This window comes from Nannobrachium achirus, assembly GCF_963921795.1.
Source record: "Nannobrachium achirus genome assembly, chromosome: 23".
NCBI lineage: Eukaryota > Metazoa > Chordata > Actinopteri > Myctophiformes > Myctophidae > Nannobrachium > Nannobrachium achirus.
In genome coordinates, this window is record NC_137830.1 from 33,276,100 (window position 1) to 33,302,823 (window position 26,724).

At 44.1% G+C, this 26,724-nt stretch overlaps 1 protein-coding gene across 1 annotated transcript; it reads left to right on the forward strand.

The window, feature by feature from the left end:
- Positions 1-822: 822 nt before the first annotated feature.
- Positions 823-26,724, forward strand: LOC308308889 (transmembrane protein 53-like; the record flags this gene model as incomplete). The annotated part of the gene is made up of 5 exons (XM_080754345.1): positions 823-915; positions 20,513-20,556; positions 22,063-22,480; positions 24,122-24,311; positions 26,369-26,724. The coding sequence occupies 5 exons, from the start codon at positions 823-825 to the stop codon at positions 26,722-26,724; spliced, it is 1,101 nt and encodes a 366-aa protein (XP_080610471.1).

Genomic DNA, 26,724 nt, shown 5'->3' on the forward strand with positions numbered 1-26,724 from the left:
ACTATTGTGTGCTCGTGGAGCCGTGATGATGACAAATCAGCGCGGTTTTCGTCTCCGGAGCGTCGGCCATTGTACTAGGTATTTTTACTCGCCGTTACAGTAATATATTACTTTTCCCGCGACATCGCGTGGATGGCACTATAGATACTCTATTACTTTTCCCGCGACATCGCGGGGTTGGCTTTTAATGAGTTAATAAAGAGGCATTCAAAATGAATTGGCTCTACTGCAGGGGCGAGACGTTCAGAAATAAGGTTAGAGGCAACGTATGTGGCCAGTCCACCTCCAAAAGCATCCCTGTCAGCTCGATAGAGAACATAATTGTCAATATTCATACTGGCATCAGAAATTAGTTCATGTAGACATGTTTCAGATATTGTGATGATATTTGGTTTGTAAAGGGTAACCCAAGTTCTGAGGTTGTCTATTTTGTTTCTAATGCTCCTAATGTTTATGTGAACAACCTTTAGACCCTTAATGGTTTGCAATTCAATTGCGCCCATGTAAGTGTGTCAAAGGTGTTGTGAGAGGAGGTGCAGGTAAAGAGAGACGTAGCAAGCAGGACAACAAACTAGGACTAAACAAAAACATGACAAAAACATAACAAAAACAGAAAACATTAACCAAAACAAAACAAAAAACACAGCGAACATGCCACATAATGCCGACATATGACGGCGAGGTTTCCCAGCTGCTTTCCATAGGTCAAGACAGCAGAGTAACTTTGTGGTGAGTGCACGCGAGACTACGGTGTGCTAATTTATGTGTACTACTGTATACAGTATATTAACAGTAAAGAGACAGGGATAGTAGAGTGTAGCGATGGGTAGCAAGACGGTCCAGGGAGACCTGAGAGGCACCAGCCCCATTTCCATGCAGAACAGGGAAGCCACAGCGGACCGATGGTTCATAGAGGTACATTCAGCAAGGGACAGATCCCCCCCCCCCAAGTTGAAGTAACATCTGTTGGATTTTTATTATTATTATTATTTAACTTTCAACATAGAATATAAAGTTGTTTACACAAAGTTAGTGGGAGCTACCGGAAAGAATGCTGTTGGTGTACAATATACACATTTCTCATGCACATGCACATGTACATTTGTACCATTTTTATTCTCTTTTTGCTCTTTTCTTGCACTCTTTCTTTTCCTTAAATCTTTCTACGTTATTTTTATTCTGCTATTGTTGTGTGCTGCTGCATTGTCTGAAGGAAGCCTAGCTCTGGTCCATCGTGTCACCTCCCGGTGACGTGACGCGATGGACCAGAGCTAAAGGAAGCCAAACGAAATAAAGTACAACTTTGAGCCTTGAACCCTGGTGAGACTAGTAAGACGCCTCAGGGCGACATGCGACCGTCGCGCCAATCTCGGCCATCTGGCCAGTGATGTACAGTATATCGGACCAGTTACCCATATGGAGACCCCTGGTACCCATATATGGAGATCCATGCATGTACTGTATATGGTACATCCCTTTTATGCCCATACATGGAGATCACTGTCTGAACCAGCCACACAGATATGGCATTCCCATATGAAGTTAGATATGGGCTTAATATTGATGACATCAGGGATCTCCATGTTTGGGCATAAAATGGATTCTGTTAGAGAATTCCCATGACATCACAATACAATCCCTTTTATGCCCAGACATGGAGATCCCTATCTGAACCAGCCACACAGATATGGGCCATGTCTTGGCCATCTGGCCAGTGATGTATATCGATGACTTCAGGGATCTTCATATATGGGCATAAAAGGGATTCTGGGGAATACCCATATATATGGACTTTTACATAGGTGATGTCACCTGTGATATCACCTGTGATGTCACAGTGATGTGTCAGGGGAACCACAGTGTCAGGTGTGACCTTCAGAGATACACGGATACGTGGACAAGATGTGATCGAAATATTGCTATGTGTCATCACAGTGACATCAGAGCATGATGTCAGAGCAGCAAACCCATAGACCGTAAAAATGTGTAGGCCTACACGCACGCACACACGCACGCACGCACACACACTTGTAGATCGTCTATTTTCGGCAAATAGGTTTGGTGTAGAGGTAAAAAAGAGCAGACCAAGTACATAGTGAAGTTTACAAAATATCGACGATTTACTGTAAGCGGTTAAATGTCTGAAAATACACATTAACATGAATCCAACATCCAACATAGACTGATGACAGTGCTGTCAAACAAGTCTATGAATCTATTTATGAAATGGATGAAAATCTGCATCACACATTTATACAATATGTAGAGGGGGTCCCTGCTTCATGTCTCTCTCAGCTAAGGGGTCCTTGGCCTGAAAACATTGAAGACCCCTGTTTTAATGTAATGTTAACACAATGTAACTAGTACATGTGCAGTGGTTAGAGGAAGTCTCCCTACTCTTTCCATTGAGACATTGAGACCCTGGTGTCGGTATATAGGGCACCTATTGGTTGACATTTTGACAATGTCAATAAAGTTATTTGCAGCAGACAGTGCACCAGATTGGACAGCTGCCAGTAGATGCATCGTTTTATTGTACTTTATTGTGCTACGGACATTGTTCTCTAGGGAGAGTGAGACAACGGACATAAAACATATGGATTGCAGCTCTATAATCAAATTTATAGCGGCACTAAAGTGCTAGCCGAGGTCAGTACTATAACTAACTGAAATGTAATGTATGTTTCACCAGTGCAAGGTCTGAGAATGGACGTAATATCATACTGTATATCGTCGTTAGGAAGAAATCGCCTATTCTAACTTCTTGTGTGTTTTGTTTTTTGGTAAATTAATGCCTTACTTGATCTTCCTGTTGCACAAAAGCAGTGTAAAGCGGCGCGGTTTGAGCTTGTCGGATCTGCTCCTTTCGTTGTTGTTTTTTTATTTGAATCCTGCAAAGTAACAGTTTTGGACTTCCACAGAGATGTACTGTGTGTTTTATATCAAGAATTATAGGCCTAGCTAGTGTTTGAAGTATTTTTGGACCATGACATGTTTTTTCAGCCTCATGTCAAAATCATTAGTTTGTGAGGCACACAGTAGGTCTACAGCTTTCCTCTTTAGTCACAAAATCTTGTTCCGGTATGTGGGTTTGCCTAGAAGCAAGAATAAATTGGGGTTAGTAAAAATTGACTTGTCTTTTTTTTCACTTTCTGATACAGTCGATGTGAATTGGCACTGGTAACTAAGTATGCTCAGCATTAGTCCGAGAATGTTCTAATGAAAGCTGTAGTTGCTGCATCATGTTCATTGCCTTCAGCACTGTCCATCCCCATGACTGAACACCCATGCCAGTTTGACATGCAGTGTCCTGCCAGCTACCAAGGTTACTCCAATCAAACAAGAAAGGTATACTGCACAAAGCAGTGTGTCGGTGTCAGTGATACATTTAAAGAAGCATTCTTCTTTGAATAAGCCATAGTCATAGTGGTTCACAAATGTAATTTCAAGGACCCTTACAGGTCCATTTGGTTCCATAATCTGGAATAGTTACCACTGGAATAAACTATTGCTTATCGGGCCAAACCTGATTGAGTTCTTGCAGTGTGTACCAGCCTTTTCTTACAGTATTTACTTGACTGCTGCAAGTAGAGGTGGGACGTTCGCGAACAAATCGAGTCTTTTGAACGGCTCTTTGAAATGAACCATGGGATCCTGTTTGCAATAGGGAGCCAGCCGTTCCTTTCTAAATGAACAGTTGTGGGGGAAAAGTACTCAAATTATTTACTTAAAGTTGTACTATGTAACTTTTTTTATAAAACAAATCTTAAAATTCTCCTAACTATTAAATCACAAAAGTTTTAGAAGATCCGCGCCGTGAATTTCAGCCTGTAAAGCCTTCTCTGTATGTAAACTGAGATCCTTGCCGTGGACCGGATCTCGCGCCAAAATTGCGTCATCACACTACCGGCCAATCACAGCGAGGGTTATACAACTGCCGGCCAATCACAGCGCATCTTGAAGTGGGGTCGCTATGGCAGCCATATTTGTTGTCGCCCGTTTGTACCATCCCTTCTCTAGGTAATTTCGCCTACCAGGCAGGGTGAAGGAGTCCGTATCTCTGGAATTACTGAACGCACAGGAACAAGGGACCCCTTAAAAGATAGATCTCAGCGAGGTGGAGGCAGACGCGGGGGTCTGAAGGTACGAAAAACGTCCGAAAGACGCGGACGCGACCGCGGTTTGCTATAGGGCTAATGACCACTAGTTGGGCATCTTACACAGTATGGCTTTAATTAAAAGTATCAATACTGCAACATGGAAATACCACAAGTCGAAGTTCGGAATTAAATGTACTTGAGTAAAAGTACAAAAGTAGCTCGTTGGGATGCATTGTGAGCTTGTAGATCAACCATTTTCAAATGCCGTAAATGTATAAATGGCCGAAATGTACCGGTATATGGGTTGAAGTGATTTGTAATTATAATCAAAATCTACAAAGTAACTACTGTAGTAACTAAAATGAGCCAGTCTTTTGAACGGCTCTTTGAAAGGAACGGATCCCAGAGATCCGGCTCACTTCAAAGAGCCATAAATCCCATCTCTAGCTGCAAGACTAGACTTGACTACTATACTCCAACTACTCCTTTAAGTGATGCTTGGCCAGTTTGATGTGACTTGCATGTGACTTGCATATAACTCTATGGGGTGGATGTGGTTGCTGCTTTCAGACTAAGACGGATGTCCTCAGATCCGATATGGATCGGATTTGAAACCACCTCTGGATGTGGTTTTTCAAAATCGGATTTCATGTGACATGCATGTGACCTGTTTGGATTTAGACTATTTAAAAAAATCGGATTCCAGTTTTGATATGACTCAGATCTGATTCAGGCTAGATTTCAGTGGCAGTGTAAAGCCGGCCTTTCTGCGCGACCCGAGCGCGGCTGTAAATTACATCATTACAGAGCCCAAGTATTTACTATTTGATTACAGCGCACTGAGCACATGAGAAAACTAGACCAGGTCAACCTGGTTGTGCCAGACCCCGGTTCTGCCAACCCCCTGTCTGTCATCATCATTTATGACATCATGCCTTTTGTAGGCATGTCATCATCATGTCATCATCATATATACCCTTTATATAGAAAACCCGGACAGACCGACATTTGCTTATGTAGGCCTACCCATTTCATGGGTCTGGCAAACAAAAGAGAAGAGAGAAAACACATGAGCTAAACAGTTAAAACCAGAGAGAAGAGCGAAACACAAGAGTAAAGAAAAGAAGAGAGAAAAACAATATTGTAACGTGTGTTTACTATGGTCTATTATGTCGCATTTCCTTAACGTAATCAACTAGCGTCGACGTAGTGACGTAACATCATGACGCCTACGTCGTTACCACGGTAACCAAAGCATACCGGTACATGTCGCCGCAGGGCAGCTTTGGGCTGACGCTGTCTGAACGCACAGATCAGATCTGTGTCACTTGCAAATGCTGTGTGAAAACTCGAGCCAAAAGATCGGATTTGACAACCAAATCGGATTTGGGCTGGATTTGACTGCAGTCTAAATCTGGCCTAAGTCTGACTTGAGTCTAAATCTCAACTCTACAGCTCTGCTAGATATCATCGAAATATTGCTAACAAAGTCTGTGTTGGATGACGAGATATTCAAACTCTTTTCAATACACAACCTGTTTCTATACCAGTAAGACTCCCTAATCGGGAGATAAGCGACCGACAGGTCGCAGCGTGATTTTAGGGCAAAATGTGTAGGAGCAGTGTCCAAAAATGTGGTTCAAAAAATCGGCCTGATGGTGGCGCTATATGGGACAGATCCATGTTGATGACATGAGTGTAGACATAGTGTGTACCGATTTGTGTGATTTTAGGGCAAAATCTGTAGGAGCAGTGTCCAAAAATGTGTTTTGCAAGAATCGGCCTCATGGTGGCGCTAGAAGAGGGCCATGTGAGAAATGAGGGGTGGGATCTCCGCGTTGCCTTGGCGGACGAATAGGTACCGGCCCCGGCTCTCCCGGACGCTCCTAGCCCGAGTTACGGCATTTTATGTGAGCTGCAGTGGAGGGGGTCCTCCACTGGGGGCGCCACCACTTTGGCATCCGTTCTGGAACACCAGGAGTCGGAGGTCCCCGGGAATTCCCCGTGAGCAGCCCCGTTGGGGTGGTCATTTGGTCATTTTTGCACATTTGGTCATTTTTTACACCCCCAGGGACCTGGGGGTCCCTGGAGCTCTGGGGGTCCTTGGAGGTTGTAGTTTGGCAGCCAAGGAGCGTGTGTGCAAAATTTGGCATGGATCGGGGCAACGGTTGCGGAGATATGAGCAGGGCAATAGTGTGACGTGTGAGGTGTGACAGACAGACTGACGGACTGACTGACTGACTGACTGACTGACTCACAGTTTGTGGAGGTTTTGATAGTAAGTGCGACCTGACGGTCGCAAAAACCACGCTCACACCGACTACTGTACGTCAAATCCGTGTCATCGCACGTATCCCATTCATTTCCAATGGAGGCATGCGATGCAGTCCAGCGAGTATGATACGTCGAAGTTTCCAATGATTTGTCGCATCTGACGGACTGTCATGGACAGATCTAATTTGAATAAAGTTCTACTCAACCAACTTCATTCAAATCTGGTCCATCTGTCGGATCCGTGAAGCCAATGAAAGCAGTGTTGCTGTGGCGTGGGTGTGGCAGTGGGAAATGACAAGGAAGTGATCCATTCCAAACAGCACCACCCAAGACACACCTATCCACAATTTTCCCCGGGGGTTTACTGGAGACTATCAGGACCAAACTTCCGGGTTTAACAGCAGACATACAAGCTCACGTCGCGTCGCAGATGCAACCCGTTGTGAGCTTGTAAATCGGCGGCGGAAGATCGGTGCAAACGTCTGCGCAATGCAGTATGGGGCGTAGGAAAATCGTGGATACGCCTGAGCCTGGCGGACTGGTGGCGTAAATAATTGCGTTCCATACGTCTAGACTCTGAGTCGACGGAGCCGGTGTGAGCGTAGCTTATATCTATACTGTATGTCAGTGTTACTACACACGTGTGTGTGTGTGTGTGTGTGTGTGTGCGTCCATGCTTGCGTGTGCGTGCACGCTCTCCCGCTCACAATGACGGCCCGCTCCCTGCTTGTCCACCGAACTCCTAGCAAGCGGAAGGACCAGACAATGGCAGATTGTGAAGGTTAATAAAGTTTCTTTGTTGGAATGAAACAATGGGCTGCGGCAGTAGTTTATGGGCTGTGCCATCTAGACAGACCCCGCCGGCCCCGGGCCGTCAGTCTGTTTATAGTTACAGCGGGGTCAAAAAGCTGCCACCAAACTCAATAGTCTTTGTCATTTGTATAGAGTGTGTGTGTGTGTGTGTGTGTGTGTGTGTGTGTGTGTGTGTGTGTGTGTGTGTGTGTGTGTGTGTGTGTGTGTGTGTGTGCGTGTGCGTGTGCATGCGTGCAATGTTAACATTTATTTTCCATCAATAAATACAAGCATACATGTATAATCTATCACCAGTGAATAATGCATAAATAGAACTCTATCGCCAATGAATATATGAATGGATATATACATTCTTGAATAGCGAATATGAGACTAATGTAGGCAGTGTAAGCTGTCCTGCCCATTTTCCTGCATATGTTGACACATGTCAATATTTGTTGTCATGGTTGTGGATACAACGTGATTCAATAGGAAATGCAAATGTCTCATGCATATTAATGAATCCCTTTGGGAGCACGCACATATATGAATATAAACACGGAGAAGCTTCTCTCCTTGAGTTTTGCAGGGTTTTTTTTTGTTAGCTTTTTAATGAAACAGAGCTGGAGGATTTTCTTCTGCGTTACACAAGCGTAGCCTACACAGAGTGCATTCTGTGCGGTGCACATTTGCACCCGTGCACTGAAACAAATGCCAAGCGAGGCACATTATTAAATTAAGAGTTAGAGATATGAGACTGCAGTGGCGTGTGGCAGAATCACGGCTTAAATGTAACCTTTGGAAAAAATCGATAAACACACTCGGAGAGAAAATCCAATACATGCCCATGTGGTCTTTTTAGCATGCAGCACAACAGCCCACTGTATTGCTCTTGTGCAAAAACAAAGTGCCCCTAGTTACAGTATATGCGCTACATATCAATGTCTGTATACCAGGCACGTGCACACATAGACATAAGGGGGCTTGAGCCCCTGCCCTTTTATCGCTCTGTAAAAAGTGCCCTCTCCAGACCATGAATTCAGTTTTTACTATGGTGAAAGAAATTGATTATGCTTAGTTCAGTGTGGTATCACGCACCGGAAATAGCACACCTCCAAGCTCACAACGCGTCGCGCTGCGACGCGTTGTGACGCGTTGTGAGCTTGGAGGTGTGCTATTTTCGATACAGTATTTTCACCAAAAGGCCCTTTTCGAAATTTCAGCCCCCGCCTCTCTAACATTCTCTGCACGTCCCTGCTGTATACATACTGTATGTATACAGTACAAGTATGGGATATTTGTGTTTGTTGTTGTGTGTCTGCCATAGTTTTATTTGTGGCCTTAGTTTGTGTGCGCATGTGTGCGTGCCTGTATTATGGCACAGACATGCAGATATGGCTTGTGATGTGCGTAAATGCACAGCTATGTGCTGTCCATGTAGGCCTACTGTGTCTCTGCATGCATGCATGCATTGTATTCCATTTGAATGCTTACTTATGTGTGGAGACCCTTCCTTGCAGACTGAAGATAACTGAAGTTGATGGGAAGTACAGATAACCTCGATCGGGTGTACATATTTCAACGGCTGTTTGGCTGGACGGATATGCTTAATCACATGAACTCAAGCATCCCTACTCTGGGAATGTCACGATAGACAAACATTCCGAAGAAATATGTGATCATTCGCTGAAAATATCAGATCGACAAGCCAGAGCGTGTGGAGGGGGGGTAAGGGATAGATCGTGGGACAATGAAGTATACTGTAGGGCAGTGGTCTTCAACAGGGGGTCCAGGACCCCTAGGGGGTCCTCAGAGTTACTACAGGGGGTCCTCCAAATCTTTGAGTTATAGAAACTTTTTTTTTCTCCTTTTTTATATTAACCAATTGAACCCTAGCATCCATATTCTGAGAACTTTAGCCAAAAATAGCCGATCTACAAGCTCACAGCGCCTCGTGAGGCAAAGAGGTTTGGTGTAGAGAGGAAAAAGAGAAGAGTAAGTACAGAGTGAAAGGTCAAGTTTATTATATTGACGGTTCAGATGGTTAAATATCTGAAAACACAAATTGACACGAATCCAAAATACACTGACAATTGTGCTGTCAAACAATTAAACTATATGTAATCTATAATAAGGTTGTGGGGGTCCCTGCTTCATCTCTCTCTCAACTAAGGGGTCCTAGGCCTGAAAACATTGAAGACCCCTGCTGTAGGGTTTAAGTGTTACATTTTCACTTATGTAGCATTGTAGCACGCTGAAAAATAGCTGCTCTACATGCTCACAGTGCATCGCACTCTGCTATTTTCAGCGTGTGATACCTTCGTACAGCAAAGTATAAATCATGTTATAGACATGAGTACAGTACCTCCGGGTGAACAAACCACTTCCCCCCACAGAATATCAATGGTGCTTCAGTAACAATATGAAGTATAATAATTCAGAAACATAGGCTTTTGTTCCCATGAAATGTCCAATGTGACAGCTATGCTAGAACACAACAACAATGACTAGTGCGTTCAAACAGGGAAGGGATTTCAAGGACCAGTGGTGGAAAAAGTACTCACATTTAAAATATCAATACTTCAATGTAGAAATATTAGTTAAGTACAGAACTTGAGTAAATGTACATATAGTTAGTAGTTACTTTACACCACTGATTTCGGCGACATCCTTGGATCCAGGTGGATGTAGCTACTGTATAGGCCTGACATCCAGAATCGATGGCTATGTTTAATACATTAGCTGTCGCATGAATCCCCACAGGGGATTTAACATGGCTTTCCATACAAATGAGGGCTGCTGGAGTTCAGACGCTCTGGTTTCAGATGACAGGTGTCACAACAACGCCGGATGGAACAAACTCTACAAGCACAACGATGGTGGCTGATTGGAGACGGAGAAGACAAGATGGAAGCTGGCAGCAGAGACAGGCAGTGTTGGTTCTCACAGTGGGGTCCGGGGACCCCTCTGGGGCTCTCCCAGGGGGGTCCCCAGCTAAATGTGTTGCTAATACAGCATCACAATTGTTTTAACCACTTTAACCATATGTTGGCTATTCAAAAATAGCAGATGTATACAAAAATAGCTCACAGTGCGTCACTTGGTGCCGCACTGCAAGCTTATTCTGCTATGTGTGATCCCCCTTATCTATAACTCCCTTATTCTGCACATTCACTAATGCTATCTTGTTTCTATTTAAGTTCTGTATTCATCTAGGTATTTATTTCATTTTATAAAGAACAGTAGGCCTATTCTTATTATATTTGGTCTTGCAGACCATGTCACACCAATAATATAACCAGTAAGACTCCCTAATCGGGAGATAAGCGACCGTTGGTCGCTTATCTCCACAAATAGGCCAAAAGTTTGTTTTACCAATTATCAAGACATACGGGCAGTTGACAGTTTGCCATGGTTACTCATTGAAGTTGAATCTCCATATATGGAGATAACCTACGCATCACACTAAGTCTGACCTCACCAGCCCATATTTGGGCATGAGCAACTTATGTCTCCATATATGGAGATATGATGACATCACACAGTCCTCAGCCGATGGTGTGGCGTGATGTCATACAATACACAAACGAGCCCTACAGTATAAAGGGGCAATTCTTGCCAGGAAAGAAGCATTTCTTCGACTCAGACCTTATCGCCAGGGTTGGCTTATAGCAGCTGTCGGTAGATAATGCCGGTCTTATATACTCATTGAAGTTGAATCTCCATATATGGAGATAACCTACGCATCACACTAAGTCTGACCTCACCAGCCCATATTTGGGCATGAGCAACTTATGTCTCCATATATGGAGCTATGATGACATCACACAGTCCTCAGCCGATGATGTGGCGTGATGTCATACAATAAACAAACGTCATACTGATGTCAGCAGTGTGATGTCATACTGATGCGGAGATATGAGCAGGGCAAAGGTGTGACGTGTGACGTGTGACCGACCGACCGACCGACCGACCGACCGACCGACCGACGGACGGCCGGTGGAGGTTTTGATACCAGTAAGACTCCCTAATCGGGAGATAAGCGACCGCTTATCTCCACAAATAGGCCAAAAGTTTGTTTTACCAATTATTACACTCTATGTGAACATTTACATCAACAAATCCCAAGTACTATGCAGAACGACCCATTTGTACAACAATATTTAGAAAATAGGTCTACAAGCTCACAATGCTACGCATTGTCCTCGTCCCTTATATTCCCATAGGTTATATGGAGATCTCAGTGTTTGTCAGTCCTTGTTCATTTATGCCCATATATGGACATCTCTATATCTACTGTAACAGTCCTTGTCCCTTTATGCCCGGAGATCTCTTAACTGTAAGTCCTTGTCCCTTTTATGCCCATATATGGATATTCCTGATGTCATCAGTATATGAACATATATGGGCTTTCTGATATGCCCATATATGGAGATCTCTTAACTGTAAGCCCTTGTCCCTTTTATGCCCATATATGGATATCCCTGATGTCATCCGTATATGCCCATATATGGGCTTTCTAATATGCCCATATATGGAGATCTCTGTATCTCCATATATGGGTATAAAAGGATACTTCAGGTCTGACATCAGGTTTGTTTATATTGGGTTGCTAGGTTTGACATCACAAACTCCATGGGCCATCTGACCTAGAAATCTATATTTGGGCATAGATGACTCATCGTGACCTCATCATGATTTCAATCGCTATAAAAGGACTCTCAGTGACATACACTCTCCACAGATAAAGCAGTCAACCAGCCTACCAGTCAACCCATTCTTTGATTACTTTGTACAACTAGATTAACTTTTCAATGGCATCCCCACTGGAATTGACCGAAATGTACGACAGACAATGCCGGTCTTATACCAGGAAAGAAGCATTTCTTCGACTCAGACCTTATCGCCAGGGTTGGCGATTGGTATAGCAGCTGTCGGTAGATAATGCCGGTCTTATATAAGGGTCATTTGTGTACGGTGTGATTTGCCATGGTTACTCATTGAAGTTGAATCTCCATATATGGAGATAACCTACGCATCACACTAAGTCTGACCTCACCAGCCCATATTTGGGCATGAGCAACTTATGTCTCCATATATGGAGATATGATGACATCACACAGTCCTCAGCCGATGATGTGGCGTGATGTCATACAATACACAAACGAGCCCAGATATGAGCAGGGCAAAGGTGTGACGTGTGACGTGTGACCGACCGACCGACCGACCGACCGACGGACGGCCGGTGGAGATTTTGATACCAGTAAGACTCCCTAATCGGGAGATAAGCGACCGTTGGTCGCTTATCTCCACAAATATCACAACCTCCACCTCTCACGTCATACGGGTAGCCATAGTTACACCTGGAATGTTGAATCTCCATATATGGAGATAACCTACGCATCACACAAAGTCTGACCTCACCAGCCCATACTTGGGCATGGACGACTTATATCTCCATATACGGAGATGGCCATATATGGAGATACGATGACATCACAGAGTCCACAGCTGATGATGTGGCGTGATGTCATACAATACACAAACAAGCCCTATATAAAGGGGCAATTCTCACCAGGGAAGAGAGCATTGCCTGGAATGTTGAATCTCCATATATGGAGATAACCTACGCATCACACAAAGTCTGACCTCACCAGCCCATACTTGGGCATGGACGACTTATATCTCCATATACGGAGATGGCCATATATGGAGATACGATGACATCACAGAGTCCACAGCTGATGATGTGGCGTGATGTCATACAATAAACAAACAAGCCCTATATACTGATGCGATACGATGACATCACAGAGTCCACAGCTGATGATGTGGCGTGATGTCATACAATAAACAAACAAGCCCTATATACTGATGCGGAGATATGAGCAGGGCAAAGGTGTGACGTGTGACGTGTGACCGACCGACGGACGGACGGACGGCCGGTGGAGGTTTTCATAGTAAACTGCTCCCTGACGGTCGCAACTAAACTGCGACCTTACGGTCGCAATAAAATGAAATCAAATTAAATGAAATCAGATTAAATGTAAAGTGTTACTACAGTTAAGTATTTGACCTTTTTAATGAATAAAATGTAATTTTGTCCAGTCTGTATGGTACATGTTTATACAATATAACTTACAATTAGGGAGGTTGTATTTTGTCTGCCTGCTCTTCTATTGAGACATTTAGATAGTGTCAAAGGTCATGTCATGTATAGACACAGGATCTGACACGAATTCTGACCTGATAGTCAAGATTCAATTCATCCCCGAGCAAGCAGGCAGGCTCTGTTAGTTCAATGTGGTAAACATATCGTGACTTGTGCAGGAAACCCGGGTTCAAATATCCGGGGTAGAAGACGAAAGTTAAATAGTGCAGCTATAATTGTTGCGACTGAAGGTCGCAGTATACCACGAGAAATGTCGTAGCTTGTCTCCGTCTGTCAGTCCTTCAGTCAGTACACATTTTTAGTCTATTGGTTCCCTTGTCACTGTGACATCACTCTGACATCATACTCTGATGTCACTGTGATGTAGTAGGGGAACCACTCTTAACAGAATGGGTTTGCTGCTCTGACATCATGCTCTGGCTTCCTGTCCCTTTTATGCCTGTATATTTTATGCCCATATCTAGTCAACAATGTGATGTCAGAACATGCCCATATATGGGCATTCCCAGATCACACTTGCAAATTAATAGCATCCTTGTCCGTTTTATGATATGGAGATCCCTGTCCCAGTGTCATCAATATTAAGGGCATATCTGGGAATGCCCATATATGGGCATATTCTGACATGCCCATATATAGGCAATTGGGCATTCCCAGATATGCCCTGTCCCGATGTCATCAATATTAAGGGCATATCTGGGAATGCCCATATTTGGTAATGCCCATATATGGGCATGTTCTGCCAATCTCAATAGACCGTTTGTCAGCCTTCTGATTGGTCCCTGAGACTCCCTGACTGGCCAACCAGAAAAAAACATTCACTTTTTGCTATCGGGGGTGGAGTTTGTGCAGTGGAGAATATTGAATGTGGCTTTCAACAACTGTCCGCAGTGCGCGACACGGAGATCGGCCGGTACGGTGATAGCGACGGCAAGCGTCAAGCGATCTCGCTCATCATAACGAATAAGCTTCAACAAACTAGTTCACATGTACCTTATCAATGGTCTAAGAGTCACGATTGGGTACATATAATTTAAATGGGCAGAATTACGAAAAGCCAGCCTATTATGTGAGGAGAAACATTCTCTCTGTCCTCTTCCTAGTACCCAAGATGCAATGCGCTTCTCTTTCTATCTCTGATCCAGAGGATTAAACTAATTAAAACATTTATTTTTCGGGGGAAAACTACTGTTTTGCTATGTAATTACTGTACCTTTTTCTTCCCTTTTTATTAATATCACGTAGATGTGTTTTTTGTGGTACTTTATATAGCTGTAATGAGGCTATGAAGGGAAAAAAAATCCCATCCACTACCACTATAAAAGAATCTGCAAAGAGGATTCTGTCCCACTGGGATTAAACAAATTAAAACATATATTTTCGGGTAAATCCCCTGTTTTGCAATGTAACTACTGTACCTTTGTCTTCCCTTTTTATTAATATCACCTAGGTGTTTTTCCTTTGGTACTTTATATAGCTGTAATGAGGCTATGAAGGGAAAAAAAATCCCATCCACTTCCACTATAAAAACAATCTGCCCAGGGTTAATGTCCCATCATAGTAACAGGGCAGAATGGGGCGGGATTTGCAAAAGGGTTTATTGGGTAACTGGTCCGATATACATCACTGGCCAGATAGCCAGTGATGCATATCAATTCAATTCAATTCAATTCAATTCCAACTTTATTCCAGACACTCATTACGTTATATTACAATTGCTTAGTGTGAGAAGCTATAGGACGACACACTGTAACAGGAGGACTAAACTTAAAAGAGAGCTAGAGAGAGAGAGAGAGAGAGAGAGAGAGAGGGAGAAAAAGCAGGAAACCACTGCGGAATCTCCACACCCATGATGTGGGTGGAACCCCACATGCCCAGAGAATAGAGAGGGCAACCCCCCCCCCCCCCCCCCCCAGCAGGCCACCACCCCCACCCACATGCCCAGAGAATAATAGAGAGGCCACCCCCCCATCACCCCCACCCACATGCCCACAGTCTCCCTTCTCCCCTCCCCTCCTCTCTCTCTATTTTCCATTCGATTGGACAATAATAGGGGCCACGGAGAGAGAGAGAGACAATAACTGAGAGGGAAAGACCCCATCCCAGGGGCGTCACAGGGGGGTGGGGGGACTGAGTTACTAGGGCCCAAGGTGGAGGGGGGCCTTAATTACTTTAGCTATTGAAAAATAGCAGATATACAAGCTCACAGCGTGGCACCGAGTGCCGCGCTGCGAGCTTGTAGATCAGCTATTTTAGAAAAGTCGTGAAAAATGTGTGCAAATCTTTGAATATATGTATTTTTTAAGCGAACATTTGAACTCAAATTTTGCTTCTGGGGGGTCCTTCCCTGGAACTAAATATTTTGAGATGGGGATCTGTGGCCAAATACATATCATTCAGCCAAATCCTGACCCTGTCCCTGCAGGGCTCTATATATGATAGTGTATTTTCTTTCTTTCTTTCTTTCTTTCTTTCTTTCCTTCTTTCTTTGCTTAAAATAGCGGATTGATAAGCTTATAGTGTTACTTTTGTAAGCTTGTCAAGGACGATGATACACGAAAGAAGATCTATTTTCCTGCGAATACGGATGCTGGGGTTTAAGTTGTTAAGATGGGGGTCCGCAGGCAGTCCAGGCACATAACGAATTTGGAATACAGGAAGACCTAAAACAAACTCAACCTCATTCACGCGACCGTGTGTTTCCTAAAGAGTCTGTGGCCTTAAGCTAGATGCAGAATATAGACCAAAATCTAATCTTTGCTTCTGGGGGTCCCGGGAACAAAATATTTTGAGATATGGGGTCCGCGGCCAAAAACACATTTTGGGGGTCCTTAACCACTGATAGGCACATTCTACAAATGTCTTCTAAATCCTAACAGTTTTCTGAAAATAATAATAATAATAATAATAATAAAATAAAAACGTATGTTGCTATCAGTGTTTCTCAAACTTTGTCATGTCAAGGACCACCAGAATGATATGTATTTGGCCAGGGACCCTCATCACAAAATATTTTGTTCCAGGGACCCCCAGAAGCAAAGATTTACTGCATCTAGCTTAAGGCCATGCACAGACCTGTTGGGAAACGTGCGGTCAAGCAAATTAGGTCGAGTTTGTTTTAGGTCGAGTTTTCATGTTACCACAAATTTGGGGGGGTCCTCCTTGGACATGGAAATGGTTGAAAAGCACTGATGTAATGTCACTGAAAGGAGGCTGTCTGATGGGGGGGAAATGAAAGGAATGGGAATGAGAGAGAAGGGCTACGTGAGCAGAGGTTAGTGATCAGGGGTCCTGGGGATTGTGGTCCCTTAGGGGCCCAGGGTGGTGTGTTCTTTTTGACTCAAATATTTATCTGCCTGACTGCCCCCGAACGTATTCCTGCTGAGGCAAGCAGAGGAAATCGCAGCCACTAACTAATGTGTGCGTGCACGCGCACCAGTGTTGATTTCGTCGACTAAAACTATGACGAAAAATGTTGTCGACTGCGTTTTTTTCACTGCCGAAAACTAAATAAAAACTAAGCTGTGATGACTAAAACTAAGACTAAATATATTGTCAATTTCGTCAACAAAATAAAAACTAGACGAAAACGTTAGGGAGGGACTAGTGGAGAAGAGTCATTTTATGTTTGGTAGCTCTGGTGCTGCGACGCGTTGTGAGCTTGCAGATCTGCTATTTTCAGCACGCAACCAAGTGTAAAATCAGTCATTACAATGCCATCAAGGCCTGCCAAAATACATTTTAGTTGGCTAAATCAACTGTAGATTTAGTCGCCTAAAAACGTATGATATTTAGTCGACTAAAATTTGACTAAAACTAAAACTTTACAGGTGACTAAATAATGACTAAAATTAAATGACATTTTATTCAAAAGACTATGACTAAAACTAAATCAAAATTTGCTGTCAAAAACAACATTGACACGCACGCACACACACGCACGCATGCACGCACGCACGCACGCACGCACGCACACACACATGGACGGATTAACCCCCGCGAGGGCCCCTGGCCGATAATTTTTTAGGGGCCCCCCAAAAAAAAAAAAAAAAAAAAAAAAACCTTTTTTTTTTTCAATTTTTTTTTTTTTTTCAAATATTTTTGAATTGGGGGGGGGGGGGGGGGGGGTGGCAAAGGTCAGGCCAAAGGTGGTACTGCAGCTGAAAATGCTCTGAGAGCCATTCAAAAATGAGAGGCTCTCTATTCAGGAGTGGTAATTTAGCCTCAAACCTTTTGAAAAACGTTTTTGGGACATAAACAATATGACATAAATACTTTTTAAATGCATGGTGTATCACCTTTAAGCCATGATGATCATCTGTGGACCAAGAAAGCACCTGTAGACAACAGAGGAGGGGCCCACACATTTGATTTTTGCTTAAAATATACATTTAATTTTTGTAAATTGTCATTGACCACGCAGGCCAGTTCCCCCAAGGGCCCCTGAGAGCCAAGGGCCCCTGGCAACGGCCCCACCGGCCCAATGGTTAATACAGCCCTGCACACACACACACACACACACACACACACACACACACACAAACTACGACTTTCAATTTTACAATAGCCCGTCATTCAAATCTGTCTGTTAATAATTAAGGCCAAAGTGTGAATGTTTTCGTACTCTGTCTCTGTTGATTTGACTTTAATGCTGATTTGATTTGTGAACCATTCTGGGGGAATTTAGCAACTGCAAACCCTATAGGGCTATATTGGATTCTGCATTGGCCCTCATAGGCCCAGGTGCGAGTCTTGCATCCAAAATTGACTTGGGTAAAAGTTCAAAGGTATTAGCAGCATCAAAGTGCCAAGTACCAAAAGTAAAAGTAGGCCTACTCATTATTCAGAAGGTCTCATTTCACACGTTTTTAAATGCATAAAATATACACAAATCCTTTGAAAATAGCAGATCTACAGGCTCACAACATGTTGCAAACCCCGGTGGGGGCTCCTCACTGGCAGGTGAGTCAGTAGGATAACAGCAGTGACACAGTACTGTGTTCTATCCGTCTGTCATTTAATGTTATATGAGATACAAAGGTTTCCTATATAAATAAGCCAAAAGGCTTTCTTGGATATTCTTTTAGTTGACCATGTACCATATATGAACTGACTGTCATCAAAGTGTACCTATGTATTAGTTGGTTGCTTAATCTCTGGCGCCACCTTGTGGCCACAAACCGACTGGAACCATGCATGCCACATCCCAGTGGTGTAAAGTAAGTAGACCTAGGATACTATACTTACTTAAGTACACTTTTGAGGTAGGCCTACTTTTACTTAACTGGAGTATTTCCAATTTTCAGTACTTACTTTTACTTCTACTCCACTACACCTCAGTTGTACATTTACTCCAATACAATTAATTGAAAACTTTTGTTACTGATTACTTTGTAGATTTTGATTATTTTTACAAAACCACTTCAGCCCTATGCCATTTGAAAATAGCAGATCTACGCATTGTGAGCTTGTAGATCGGCAGAGTATTTCTATATCGCAGTATTGCATTTGTTACTTTTACTTTTTCCACCACAGCCACATCCATGCGCCAAATAGAAATGAATGCTCGCAGCATTTCCCTGACGTCTGAGTGACCCGGCCTATTTGCCTATTTCGAGGAAGTGAAATGTCAGACCCAATGTGACATTGCTGTCTCGCCATACTTGAGACGTGTCTGACATGACTGTGATAGGCCCTTATAAATAACTTTGACACGGCCAAATGTGATTGCAGCTCTTGGACACACACACACACACACAGAGAGAGAGAGAGAGAGAGAGAGAGAGAGAGAGAGAGAGAGAGAGAGAGAGAGAGAGAAGCCTACCAGTAAGACACCTTAGGGGAGAGAACATGGTCTTGTGCATGCACACGGGTGCTTTGGCGTGTACTACTACTGTTTTGCTGAGCTGGTCAAGTCATCACTGTGATGTCAGAACAGGTCAGCAGCATATAGGTGAGGTCAGCATATTATCTACATCTGACCTCAAGGACCCCATATATGGAGATCTAGGTGATGATCCAGTCGTATCCATGTATGGATTGGATATCATATCCAGGGTTTGATGAGGTCAGTGTCGTGATCTTCATATATGGAGATCCAGGTGATGATAGTCAGCAGTCTTGATTTGCAAATTAATTCTGTCTTGGCCATATGAGCATCCATATGGGCATTGCCAAATATGGGCATTCTCAGATATGCGCTTAATATTGATGGCAATCGGGACAGGGATCTCCAAATATGGGTATAAAAGGGACAAGGACGGAATTAATTTGCAAGTGTGACTTGTGTCGCGGCAACCGCACTGGTTAGCCTGACACAATATGCCCATATATGTGGGTATTCCCAGACATGGGCTTAATATTGATGGGTATAAAAGGGATTCTATAAGTGTGTTTCACAGGGCTTCATCTGGGAGTCAGATGTAGAGGTCAGCTCCATATATGGAGATCTACTGTATAGGTGATGATCCAGTCATCTCCATGTATGGAATGGATATCCAGGGTTTGATGAGGTCAGTGTCGTGATCTTCCTATATGGATATCCAGGTGATGATAGTCAGCACTCAGCAGTTTTGATTTGCAAATGAATTCTGTCTTGGCCATATGGAGCGTCCATATATGGGCATTGAGTGCGTTGATATCATTCGAAACAGGTGATATATGATGCCAGAACATGCTGTCTTGGTCATATCATATGGAGCATGACAGTCAACAATCCTCAGAACAGGTCAGCTGAACAGTGAGGCGTTCACGGACTGACTGAGTCACTGACGGACAGGATTTGCCGGTTTTCATAGTAAACAATAAGTCATCACTTCATCTGACTACATGACGGGAGCGCGCAGCAGCCTGATTAAAAAGAACGGGCACGCGCATGGCGAATTGCGGAAGGCCAGAGCGAGAGCTGCGGGAGGCGGGGCTTCTCTAAAGCCGGCTGTTACAGTAGCCACGGTCCAGTCCAGACAGTTGGCAGGTTATTATTATTTGTACCGCATCAGGACGGGCTCATCCGACACGATCGGGGCCAGGAGGAGGAGCGCTGCGCCAGGCTGTGCGATGCCGAATCAAGTGCGCTGCTGACGCTGCCTGCATCCAACAAAAACCCTGCTGGTCCGGCCGTTGCCTTTATTTATTTCCTGATCCATCTCCGTTAACTTACATCCTCCTCCTGCAGCCGCTGACTGTGCTGAACATGGGGAACCTGCTGTTCATTCGAGGGTAACGGTTCAGAGTGCTTTGATGTTGCTGACTGACCGACTGACTGACTGCCTCCTGCGTTCTGCCTTGCCTGCTTGCGTGTGGTGGTGTGACTGACGCGCCTTGAAGATCTTGCATGAATAGGTAGAGTATCGCTTTGCTTGGTACCGCACACATATAGTAGTTAATTTAGAGCTGCTATCATAGTGTGTACTGTATGTGGGAGGCCAAACATGGTTCTCAACTTTAATTTCAGGGACCCCCTCGGCCCCTCCCCCCATAACTCTCAGAGTTACAGATGTGTAAGGCTCCATTTGGACCCCCTCAAGGAACCCTGAGGGTCCCTGGACCCCACTTTTAGAAACACTGATTTAGGCTAATATTAGTAATAATTGGTTACCTTGCAAGAAATTGCAATTGTAGTCCTACCATGTTGAGGACCAACACAGGTGTTCTGATTGGCAGAGAACATTAGTTATGCCAATCAGAAACATTGAAACACCTGTGTTGGTCCTCAACATGGTGGGTGTAGGACTACAGTTGCAACCCATGAATAGCCATCATGACTTTCAGGCAGAACTACTTGTCAACTAGTGTGGTCACTGGTCATATACGCACTATGAGTCTGTGACCAGGGTCTAGATCAGGGGTCAGCGCCATCAGCAACCTTTTTGAAATGAAGTGTCATGTTGTTATTCTCTAGTCTAGATAGACAGTGTGCCATGTTCACATACATTTGAATGACACCCCATTAGAAATTCCAAAATATTTTGATTGTCAGGACATTGTTATAACGATCATTAGACTATAACCCACCTATCTCCCTGACTCCCTCCCTAGTCAAAGTTCAGTTTTAATGAATGTGGAATTATGTGCAGGATGTAATTTGCTGCAAATTAGGTGACTTAATTTAATTAAACACATTTAAAACAATATTTGATTTCAAAATGTAAATCCTCTCTCTCTCGCAACTCTGCCATTGTGCCAGTGATCACCCTCCCCTGTGCCAATGTTGGCACTTGTGCCTAAGGTTGCCGACCCCTGGTTTAGATAGTAGGTCTAATTACTTGCGCAAGCAGAGCGCGCAAGTACTGCGATTGGCTGGGTATGTATGTATGTATGTCGGTTTCCTCTCTTGTTTAAGACCGTAGCCCAATCAGAGACCAGGATCTCTGGCAACGTCATCATTAACAGTATTCCTGGTGATGCCAGTGGTGATGTCATTGGTCATAATATATCAGTATTTTGGGGGGAAGCAGTGATGCCAGTGGTGAGCGCACCTCAGAGGGTGTACTTGTGTGCAAGATGCACGTTGGCACCTCGACAGAGTGCATTTCTGATTTAACTCTGTCATGATAATGAAATGGACCTCACTCTCTGAGTTTCAAATGTATAAATGAACACAAATGTTATACCTTCCACACCTCGCATGCTTTGTATTGTTCATTCATTGCAAGAGAATGACTCATTCATGTTCTTTCAAGTTTCAACACGCTGTAACGAGTTGCCTTTGATCCGCTCTCACAGTCTCTTTAGCTCAGACGAGGAGATGCCTGAAAAGGTATCCGAAGAGGGGGGCGTCGTCTCCCAGAAGATCAACAAAAGCATGACGTATTACACCAGCGTTCACATCGCAAGGGACCAAAAGACACTGTTCACCGGCCAAATAGAGTCCATCTCCTACACCAAGCATCCAGAGGCCTCCTCCCACAATGCACTACTATCAGACATCTCCGTCCAAACCAACCCGCATGCCAACAACGGCCCCCTGGCGCCGCGTCCACTCGTCCTCTTCCTGCCCTGGCTGGGCGCCCGGCCCGGCGCCGTGGCCAAGTACCGGAGCCTCTACCTGCAGCGTGGCATGGACGTGCTGTCGGTGGAGTCGGACGTCATGCACTTCCTGTGGCCGCGCTGGGGCCTGGCGTACGGCCTGGAGGTCCTGAAGGTAAGGGACGGGGAGGACGATAATCGTTAGTGTTTATCGTGATGAAAAAAAAATCACACCAGTGGGAAGTGAGCAGTGCTGATGATGATCATAGACCAACATGACGTCACAGGATAGGGGTTCAAATAGGCCTATCAGTATTTGATACATTGTGAAAAACACTTGGAAAACCTACAACATTAGTATTGACGGTATTGATACCATGAGAAACCCTTGGAAAAACACATAGACACAAAGTCACGTATCGGAGCGGTTGGCACCGCTCAAAAACGCTCTCAATAATCGTATAGCCGGAGTGAAATTGTCCTCCATCATACACTAATACACACTAGGATGAATTAGCTTTTGTTGTCCTGAAAATTCAGTACCACTTAAACCCTCTATACTTGATAATACGGACCTGTTGAGAGCACATTTGGTACACTCTTATTTCACTATGTACAAATCGAGTCACCAAAAACAGCAGATCTGCAAGCTCACAATGCGAGGTTGTTGTGAGAGCATTCCCCACCAGAATAGGGATGCTGGGGGTTCAAGTAGTTAAACAAGTGGTCATTTTAAGTTTTAAGCATATTTGATTATCGCAATAATATTGCGTTATCGCAATTTAGTCAGGAACATTCACGTAATAGATTTAACCATTTATTGCATAAATGCAATACAGTTATTCTTGGCGTTTAAAGGGCTCCGCGTTCAGAGATGTTCCCTGAATTTTGTGCATGCTTTTTGAGCATGCTAAGCAAAACCAGGGAACACTAAGCAATAACAATACATAGCAATAATAATAGGGATACAATAGCAGAACAATTGCAATACATGACATGTCATTTAGACAAAATCACAGTATTTGAGCTTCACAATACATTGACATGAACTTAATCAGACAATCACAAGTATTTGAGCTTAGCCGGACTGATCTTGCAAAGGTGGAGGCTGGGGTGGAGGCTGGAGGCTGGAGGCAGCTAGCAGCGAATGATTCCGAAGCTTCGGAACCAAGCATAGGTATAGAAAACGAGCCGTATTTAAAGGAGCCTTCCCTACACTCAGTAGGGAAGGCTCCTTTAAATACGGGGGGTGCTTTGATTGGAGTATGACAGTGTGATGTAATGACCAGCAGATATGAGAGTGAGGAATGAAAACAGAGCTGACTGACATCTGACAACAACCGGGCGGGCGACTCCCATGTCCTGCATAGAAAAGCGCTGTCGCTTCAATTATTTTTGAATATTAATAAATAAATAATAAATGTCTAGGGATGGGATGATAGGTGATATTATTGTTTATCGTGATAAAAAACACTCACGATAATCGTATTGTGGAGATTTAATATATCGTAATATCGTCCTCCATCATGCACTGGGATCAATTCACCTTTTATTTGCTGAGCTGCATATCCGGTACCACTAAAACCCTTTTTTTCACGCCCTTTCAAATGTCTTTGCCAAAAAATAGGCGATCTACAAGCTCACAACGCTTCGCGTTGCGACACGTTGTGAGCTTGTAGATCTGCTATTTTTTTTAAAAATATCCTGCCCCAGGATAATAGATTTCGATTATCGCGATAACATTGTTAAATCGCGATTTCTTTTGTCACAATAATCGTGATGTGTCATTTTCATGTCGTCCCGTCCCCACTTGAAGGTCCTGGAGGAGCCGCGGTTCTCGGGGCGCCCCCTGCTAGTGCACGCCTGCTCCATCGGCGGGTACACCTTCACCCAGATGCTGGGACACATCGCCCAGGGTCCCGAGAAGTACCGCTGCCTGGCGCCCATGATCGTTGGGCAGATCTACGACAGCATGGTGGTTGGCACACTGGAGCACATGGCCATAGGTGGGTGAGAGAGAGAGAGAGAGAGAGAGAGAGAGAGAGAGAGAGAGAGAGAGAGAGAGAGAGAGGGCTGTCACGATTAGGACATTTTACATGTCGATTAATTTTCACTCAAATAATTGCGATTAACGATTTAATTGTGTTTTTATCGTGGACAATTACATTTCTGTTTGGCTTTTAGGCTTTGAAGTTGCACATGGTAGATATGACACACAACCTAAAAATACAAAGAAATGACTGACATATTTGACAACTTTACACTTAAAAAAGAACATTGATAGTGGAAATAGCAGATCTACAAGCTCACAACGCATCGCATCGCAACGCGTTGCTCCTACATATTATTATGCAAGCACCAGTTAAAGTTACTTTCCATCCCTCATATACTGTGTGCACAGTGCACATCCCATAACCCACACACTGCATAATTTCGGAGCTCATATCTTTGAACGGGTAAGGGCTAGTGTCAAATAATTGCGATTAGACGATTATGTAATAATTGTGACAGCCCTAGAGAGAGAGAGAGAGAGAGAGAGAGAGAGAGAGAGAGAGAGAGAGAGAGAGAGAGAGAAGGGATCTGATGGGGTTGTGTTTCTTTTTTGCGTGGAATAAGCGTGTCAAACCTTTGAATAATTAATTGAGAGCTCGTGACTCGATATTAAATTATGCATGCCCTGACTCAAACACCGGTTTACTGGCTTGTAGGAAATGCTAGTTGCATTATATGACATTTTAAACTTCTACCACTGCCCTAATCTATATAGGACGTGTTGTGAGATTGTAGAATACTAGAGGTTCGGGCCGCTATGAAGCCCTCACATCTAGAGTCCTACACAACTGCTGATCCTACTGATATGTCTGAATCATAGTGTTTGTGGCCATATATGGAGCTGGCTGATTCGTTTGCGGCTGATGCCATGATGACACATTGAGGCAACACACTCCATTATTTCGGCATCGGCATTGGGAACTCCTTACATGGTTATGCACTGAATTGGAGTGAGTGACGTGAGAGGCTGCCGCTCGCCAGCCAGCTGACCGGCTGGCCTTCCCTCCCCTCCCATTAGCCAATTTGAATAAAGGGTTATCATTAATATTTTCTGCCTATAATGACATGCTCAAAATAGGGATGGCAACCACTGTAGTCGGGGGCATTAGGGAGATGACATGGTAATTTCGTGCTAATTAGTCTAAAAGCACCAAATCTTGCACAGATGTAGCCCAGGGCATGCTCTAATGATTTAGCTAGGGCGCCCGAGTCTGCGACATTCGGGGTCGCCACAGCGGCCAAATCAAGTTGGGCTCCCATCGACTTTCAATACAGGTGGAAAATACCCAGAAAAACACTTTTTTTCTGGGTATTGAAGTAGGATGTGAGGGATTTAACTAGGGGTTTGTCATGATGCTAAATCCATTGCAAACATTTGTTTTGTACAAAAAACATTCCTGGGGCTATAAATGGCCCCAGAAAACGATGGTTTAGTGATGAAAAGTGACGAGTCATCACTTTTCAGAGTTTTGTGGGTGTTTTCTGGAGCTGTGGCGACCCCGAAGGTCGCCGACTCGGGCGCCCTAGCTAAATCATTAGAGCATGCCCTGGGCTACATCTGTGCAAAATTCGGTGCTTTTAGACTGATTAGCACGAGAAAAAAAAAGTCCTAAGGCCTCCGACTAACATGAATGCTCACCCATACATGCATCGTTTTCTGAGGCCATTTATAGCCCAAGGAATGTTTTTTGTGCAAAAAAAATGCTTGCAATGGATTCAGCATCATGACAAACCCCTAGTTAGACCCCTCACACCCTACTTAAATACCCAGAAAAAAGTGTTTTTCTGGGTATTTTCCTCCTGTATAGAAAGTCAATGGGAGCCAAACTTGATTTGGCCGCTGTGGCGACACCGAAGGTCGCCGACTCGGGCGCCCTAGCTAAATCATTAGAGCATGCCCTGAGCTACATCTGTGCAAAATATGGCACTTTTAGACTGATCAGCGCGAAATATCCCTAACGCCCCCGACTGTTGATGTTTTCAAATATTGTGATCTTGTCATGTTATCCAGGGCTTGGGAACACTCTGTTGCCTCGATTGAACTGGCTGGTCAGAAATGCTGCCTTGCTGTACTTCTGGCTGTTGAAGTCGCACACGGCCGACTACTACGACGCCGGCGTCCAAATCTTCCACCACAGCCCCGTCATTTCCCCTACGCTCTTCTTCTTCTGTGAAAACGACGCACTCTGCGACCCGGTCGCCCTGGAGTCCATCATTGACTTGTGGAGAGAGAGGGGCGTGTCCGTGGAAAGCAGGAAGTGGAAGGTGTCTCTGCACGCGGGCCACATGCGGTGTCACCCGGACGAGTATCTGTCCACCTTGGACAAGTTCTTGAACGCACTAGCGCCACTTCAAGCCAAGATCTAA